At 48.1% G+C, this 7500-nt stretch overlaps 1 protein-coding gene across 1 annotated transcript in view; it reads right to left on the bottom strand.

The window, feature by feature from the left end:
* Positions 1-7500, bottom strand: part of LOC129828561 (calcium uniporter protein, mitochondrial-like) — a 228719-nt gene that overhangs the window by 5319 nt on the left and 215900 nt on the right. The window contains exons 7-8 of the mRNA XM_055889600.1: positions 5717-5920; positions 3270-3386 (exon numbers count right to left, since the gene is read on the bottom strand). Of these exons, the coding sequence (XP_055745575.1) occupies positions 3270-3386; positions 5717-5920 (321 nt within the window). The remainder of the gene's footprint in view (positions 1-3269; positions 3387-5716; positions 5921-7500) is intronic.

Raw genomic sequence — 7500 nt, 5'->3', positions numbered from 1 at the left:
AGTGATCACTGAGATCCTGATTGAAAACAGCAGATGTGTATTTGGAGGGCAAGTTGGTCAGGATAATATCTATGAGGGTGCCCATGTTTACGGATTTAGGGTTGTACCTGGTGGGTTCCTTGATAATTTGTGCGAGATTGGGGGCATCTAGCTTAGATTGTAGGACTGCCGGGGTGTTAAAATATATCCCAGTTTAGGTCACCTAAAAGAACGAACTCTGAAGATAAATGGGGGGCAATCAATTCACATATGGTGTCCAGGGCACAGCTGGGAGCTGAGGAGGGTCTATAACAGGCGGCAACAGTGAGAGACTTATTTCTGGAGAGATTCATTTTTAAAATTAGAAGCTCAAACTGTTTGGGCATAGACCTGGAAAGTATGACAGAACTTTGCAGGCTATCTCTGCAGTAGATTGCAACTCCTCCCCCTTTGGCAGTTCTATCTTGACGGAAAATGTTGTAGTTGGGGATGGAAATCTCAGAATTTTTGGTGGCCTTCCTAAGCCAGAATTCAGACACGGCAAGGACATCCGGGTTGGCAGAGTGTGCTTAAGCAGTGAGTAAAACAAACTTAGGGAGGAGGCTTCTGATGTTAACATGCATGAAACAAAGGCTTTTACGGTCAAAGAAGTCAACAAATGAGAGCGCCTGGGGACACGCAGGGCCTGGGTTAACCTCCACAGCATCCGAGGAAAAGAGGAGGAGTAGGATGAGGGTACGACTAAAGGCTAGAAAAACTGGTCGTCTAGTGCGTTGGGGACAGAGAATAAAAGGAGCAGATTTCTGGGCGTGGTAGAATAGATTCAGGGCATAATGTACAGACAGGGGTATGGTGGGGTGCGGGTACAGTGGAGGTAAACCTAGGCATTGAGTGACGATAAGAGAGGTTGCATCTCTGGACGTCTAGTTTTGCTGGGTGAGGTGTGTGGGAGGTGGGACAAAAGAGGTATCTGAGGCATGTTGAGTGGGACTAGGGGATCTGCAGTGAACTAAAACAATGATAACTATTCTAAACAACAGTATACAAGGCATATTGACATTAGAGAGAGCCATAAAGCGAGGCATAAAGCAATCACAGGTGTTGATTGGGAGAGCTAGCTAAGACAACAACGGGTAAGACAACAGTTAATCAGCTAAGACAACAGCAGGTAAAATGCCGATGAATGGGCAGAGAGGGTCATTTAACTACACACAGGGCCTGAGTTCGAGGTTGGGGCCGACAGATAACAAAATAAACAAAATGGAGTACCGTGATGAATGAACAGTCCAGCAGGCATCAGCTATGTAGCCAAGTGATCATAGGGTCCAGTGAACAGCAATATATGAAACAGGAAAGCCGCTAGGTAGTCGTTACTATGCTAGCAAGCGGGAGACACAGCGTTAAAAAAAAGTTAGCAGGCCGAGGCTAGTAGAAGCGTCTGCACCGACTTCCGACAAAGGCCGGTTGGGGGCACAGCGGATGGAATTACGTCGGCAGACCAATTGTGATGGAACGGCGGGGCTCCGTGTTGACAAAGGGTCCAGGCCAGTTGGCAAAAAAGGTATTGTAGCTGGAGTCATTTATTTTGCTAGCCGGGAGATGCGCCTGGCTCGCGACTAACTGGTGCTAGCTTTGGGGCAGGGGCGTTAGCCACTATAGCCACTCGGTAGCAGCTAGCTAGCAGCGATGATCCGATGCAAAGGTCCAGAGCTTACGGCAGGAATCTGGTGATGTAGTGGCTTCTAGTCGTGTTAGTGAAGAGTCCGTGAGACATCAGATTTGTAGCCGAGTGATCATTGGGTCCACTGAGCAGGCCAGGAGATGGGCCTGGCTCAAGGCTAGCTTCGGGGCTGGGCCACTCGGTAGCAGCTAGCCAGCTGCGATTATCTGGAGTAATGGTCCAAAGCTAAATGCGGCTGGTGTCTGTGCTAAAGGTAAAGGCCACAACAGTGGCTAACAATGACTAAGTAGCTAGTAGCTAATTAGCTGGTTAGCTTCTGATGGCTAGCTCCTGATGGAGATTCTGGCTAAAAGGTCTAAAAATAGCAGATCCGTATCACATTGGGTGAGGTGGGTTACCGGAAGGTATATTTAATTTAAAAATGTTAAACATAGATTGAAGATATATTGAAATATATGCAAAAAAAGACGAAAAATACAACATTTACACGGGAGAACGACAAACAACGTCTGCACTGCTACGCCATCTTGAAATATACCTTCAGCTGGTATATTTCCTTCAGCTGGTTGTACTTGTGGACAGGTTAGTGTCTACCTCAGCGATAGAGTCCTTCAGCTGGTTGTACTTGTGGACGGGTTAGTGTCTACCTCAGAGATAAGAGTCCTTCAGCTGGTTGTACTTGTGGACGGGTTAGTGTCTACCTCAGAGATAAGAGTCCTTCAGCTGGTTGTACTTGTGGACAGGTTAGTGCCTACCTCAGCGATAAGAGTCCTTCAGCTGGTTGTACTTGTGGACGGGTTAGTGTCTACCTCAGCGATAGAGTCCTTCAGCTGGTTGTACTTGTGGACAGGTTAGTGCCTACCTCAGCGATAGAGTCCTTCAGCTGGTTGTACTTGTGGACAGGTTAGTGTCTACCTCAGCGATAGAGTCCTTCAGCTGGTTGTACTTGTGGACGGGTTAGTGCCTACCTCAGCGATAAGAGTCCTTCAGCTGGTTGTACTTGTGGACGGGTTAGTGTCTACCTCAGCGATAGAGTCCTTCAGCTGGTTGTACTTGTGGACAGGTTAGTGTCTACCTCAGCGATAAGAGTCCTTCAGCTGGTTGTACTTGTGGACGGGTTAGTGTCTACCTCAGCGATAGAGTCCTTCAGCTGGTTGTACTTGTGGACAGGTTAGTGCCTACCTCAGAGATAGAGTCCTTCAGCTGGTTGTACTTGTGGACAGGTTAGTGCCTACCTCAGCGATAAGAGTCCTTCAGCTGGTTGTACTTGTGGACAGGTTAGTGCCTACCTCAGCGATAAGAGTCCTTCAGCTGGTTGTACTTGTGGACGGGTTAGTGTCTACCTCAGCGACAGAGTCCTTCAGCTGGTTGTACTTGTGGACGGGTTAGTGCCTACCTCAGAGATAAAGTCCTTCAGCTGGTTGTACTTGTGGACAGGTTAGTGCCTACCTCAGAGATAAGAGTCCTTCAGCTGGTTGTACTTGTGGACGGGTTAGTGCCTACCTCAGCGACAGAGTCCTTCAGCTGGTTGTACTTGTGGACAGGTTAGTGCCTACCTCAGAGATAAAGTCCTTCAGCTGGTTGTACTTGTGGACAGGTTAGTGCCTACCTCAGCGATAGAGTCCTTCAGCTGGTTGTACTTGTGGATGTCAAAGCGTTGTCTCTTCACCCCCTTGTGGAAGAACAGCAGGTACTGTCTGTCCCTGGCGTCAGGATAGATGTACTCCTACAGGAAGGAGGGGAGGGAGGGAGGGAGGGAGGGAGGGAGGGAGAGAGGGAGGGAGGGAGGGAGGGAGGGAGGGAGGGGAGAGGGAGGGAGGGAGGGAGGGGAGAACAGGCTGTTAGAATATTAAACTACAATACTTACTCAACCCTCCTACATACAAACCTTAGAGAACCACTATACAAAACTACAAATGACAGACACTAGTCCATGACCTCTTACCTGGCCAGACTAGCCTCTTACCTATGCTCATACCTGACCTAGCCTCTTACCTAGCCTCATACCTAGCCTCTTACCTGGCCGGACTAGCCTCTTACCTAGCCTCTTACCTGACCTAGCCTCTTACCTAGCCTCATACCTAGCCTCATACCTGACCGAGCCTCTTACCTAGCCTCTTACCTAGCCTCTTACCTAGCCTCTTACCTAGCCTCTTACCTGACCGAGCCTCTTACCGAGCCTCTTACCTAGCCTCTTACCTAGCCTCTTACCTAGCCTCTTACCTGGCCGGACTAGCCTCTTACCTAGCCTCTTACCTGACCGAGCCTCTTACCGAGCCTCTTACCTAGCCTCTTACCTGGCCGGACTAGCCTCTTACCTGACCTAGCCTCTTACCTAGCCTCTTACCTGACCTAGCCTCTTACCTAGCCTCTTACCTGGCCAGACTAGCCTCTAACCGAGCCTCATACCTAACCTCTTACCTGACCTAGCCTCTTACCTAGCATCTTACCTAGCCTCATACCTCTTACCTGACCTAGTCTCTTACCTAGCCTCTTACCTAGTCTCTTACCTAGCCTCATACCTAGCCTCTTACCTAGCCTCTTACCTGACCTAGTCTCATACCTAGCCTCTTACCTGACCTAGCCTCATACCTAGCCTCTTACCTGGCCGGACTAGCCTCTTACCTAGCCTCTTACCTGGCCGGACTAGTCTCTTACCTAGCCTCATACCTGACCGAGCCTCTTACCTAGCCTCTTACCTGGCCAGACTAGCCTCTAACCTAGCCTCATACCTAACCTCTTACCTGACCTAGCCTCTTACCTAGCATCTTACCTAGCCTCATACCTAGCCTCTTACCTGACCTAGTCTCTTACCTAGCCTCATACCTAGCCTCTTACCTGACCTAGCCTCTTACCTAGCCTCATACGTGGCCTCTTACCTGGCCGGACTAGCCTCTTACCTGGCCGGACTAGCCTCATACGTAGCCTCATACCTAACCGAGCCTCTGACCTAGCCTCTTACCTGGCCGGACTAGTCTCTTACCTAGCCTCATACCTAGCCTCATACCTGACCGAGCCTCTTACCTAGCCTCTTACCTGGCCGGACTAGTCTCTTACCTAGCCTCATACCTAGCCTCATACCTGACCTAGCCTCTTACCTAGCCTCTTACCTGGCCAGACTAGCCTCTAACCGAGCCTCATACCTAACCTCTTACCTGACCTAGCCTCTTACCTAGCATCTTACCTAGCCTCATACCTCTTACCTGACCTAGTCTCTTACCTAGCCTCTTACCTAGCCGGACTAGCCTCTTACCTGACCTAGCCTCTTACCTGGCCAGACTAGCCTCTAACCTAGCCTCATACCTAACCTCTTACCTGACCTAGCCTCTTACCTAGCATCTTACCTAGCCTCATACCTAGCCTCTTACCTGATCTAGTCTCTTACCTAGTCTCTTACCTAGTCTCTTACCTAGCCTCTTACCTGACCTAGTCTCTTACCTAGTCTCTTACCTAGCCTCTTACCTAGCCTCTTACCTAGCCTCATACCTGACCGAGCCTCTTACCTAGCCTCTTACCTGGCCGGACTAGTCTCTAACCTAGCCTCATACCTAACCTCTTACCTGACCTAGCCTCTTACCTAGCCTCTTACCTAGTCTCATACCTAGCCTCTTACCTGACCTAGTCTCTTACCTAGCCTCATACCTAGCCTCTTACCTAGCCTCATACGTGGCCTCTTACCTGGCCGGACTAGCCGCATACGTAGCCTCATACGTAGCCTCATACGTAGCCTCATACGTAGTCTCATACGTAGCCTCATACGTAGCCTCATACCTGTCCTAGCCTCTTACCTGGCCTCTTGCCTGGTGTGAGTACGAAGTAGGAGTACATGGCCTTGGCAGTATGTGTGTGGTTATAGTGTGTGTGTGTGTATGTTACAGTGTGTGTTACAGTGTGTGTTACAGTGTGTGTGTGTGTGTGTGTGTGTGTGTAACAGCATGTGTGTGTAACAGTGCGTGTGTAACAGTGTGTGTAACTGTGTGTGTGTGTGTGTGTGTGTGTGTGTGTGTGTGTGTGTGTGTGTGTGTGTGTGTGTGTGTGTGTGTGTGTGTGTGTTACCTGGCGTGTGAGTACGTAGTAGGAGTACATAGCCATGGCGGTAGCGTAGGTAATGAAGTAGGTGACAGGCTCCATGATATCCCAGGAGTACTCCCACCAGGTGAGGCGCGCCAGGATCCCAAACTGGGTTGCCATGTAGGCCACGCCCCCCCACAGCACCCAGGTGGTACGACGCTCCGCCTTACGACTCAGCTCCTCCCTTACCTGGGATGGAGAGCCAATCAGAAACACATATCAATAATAAGACACTTACACCTGTGGTCCCCTGTAGTTCAGTTAGTCGAACATGGTCCCCTGTAGTTCAGTTAGTCGAACATGGTCCCCTGTAGTTCAGTTAGTCGAACATGGTCCCCTGTAGTTCAGTTAGTAGAACATGGTTCTCTGTAGTTCAGTTAGTAGAACATGGTCCTATGTAGTTAGTAGAACGTGGTCCTCTGTAGTTCAGTTAGTAGAACATGGTCCTCTGTAGTTCAGTTAGTATGACATGGTCCTCTGTAGTTCAGTTAGTAGAACATGGTTCTCTGTAGTTTAGTTAGTGGAACATGTTCTCTGTAGTTCAGTTAGTAGAACATGGTTCTCTGTAGTTCAGTTAGTAGAACATTGACCTCTGTAGTTCAGTTAGTAGAACATGGTTCTCTGTAGTTCAGTTAGTAGAACATTGACCTCTGTATTTCAGTTAGTAGAACATGGTCCTCTGTAGTTCAGTTAGTAGAACATGGTCCTCTGTAGTTCAGTTAGTAGAACATGATAATCTGTAGTTCAGTTAGTAGAACATGGTCCTCTGTAGTTCAGTTAGTAGAACATGGTCCTCTGTAGTTCAGTTAGTAGAACACGGTCCTCTGTAGTTCAGTTAGTAGAACACGGTCCTCTGTAGTTCAGTTAGTAGAACACGGTCCTCTGTAGTTCAGTTAGTAGAACACGGTCCTCTGTAGTTCAGTTAGTAGAACATGGTCCTCTGTAGTTCAGTTAGTAGAACATGGTCCTCTGTAGTTCAGTTAGTAGAACATGGTCCTCTGTAGTTCAGTTAGTAGAACATGGTCCTCTGTAGTTCAGTTAGTAGAACATGGTGCTCTATAGTTAGTAGAACATGGTCCTCTGTAGTTCAGTTAGTAGAACATGGTGCTCTATAGTTAGCAGAACATGGTCCTCTGTAGTTAGTAGAACATGGTCCTCTGTAGTTCAGTTAGCAGAACATGGTCCTCTGTAGGTCAGTTAGTAGAACATGGTCCTCTGTAGTTCAGTTAGTAGAACATGGTCCTCTGTAGGTCAGTTAGTAGAACATGGTCCTCTGTAGTTCAGTTAGTAGAACACAGTCCTCTGTAGTTCAGTTAGTAGAACACGGTCCTCTGTAGTTCAGTTAGTAGAACATGGTCCTCTGTAGTTCAGTTAGTAGAACATGGTCCTCTGTAGTTCAGTTAGTAGAACATGGTCCTCTGTAGTTCAGTTAGTAGAACATGGTGCTCTATAGTTAGCAGAACATGGTCCTCTGTAGTTAGTAGAACATGGTCCTCTGTAGTTCAGTTAGTAGAACATGGTCCTCTGTAGGTCAGTTAGTAGAACATGGTCCTCTGTAGTTCAGTTAGTAGAACATGGTCCTCTGTAGTTCAGTTAGCAGAACATGGTCCTCTGTAGTTAGTAGAACATGGTCCTCTGTAGTTCAGTTAGTAGAACATGGTCCTCTGTAGTTCAGTTAGTAGAACATGGTCCTCTGTAGTTAAGTTAGTAGAACGTGGTCCTCTGTAGTTCAGTTAGTAGAACGTGGTCCTCTGTAGTTCAGTTAGTAG

The sequence above is a fragment of the Salvelinus fontinalis genome, chromosome 30, assembly GCF_029448725.1.
Source record: "Salvelinus fontinalis isolate EN_2023a chromosome 30, ASM2944872v1, whole genome shotgun sequence".
NCBI lineage: Eukaryota > Metazoa > Chordata > Actinopteri > Salmoniformes > Salmonidae > Salvelinus > Salvelinus fontinalis.
This window is presented reverse-complemented; position numbering and strand designations above follow the sequence as displayed.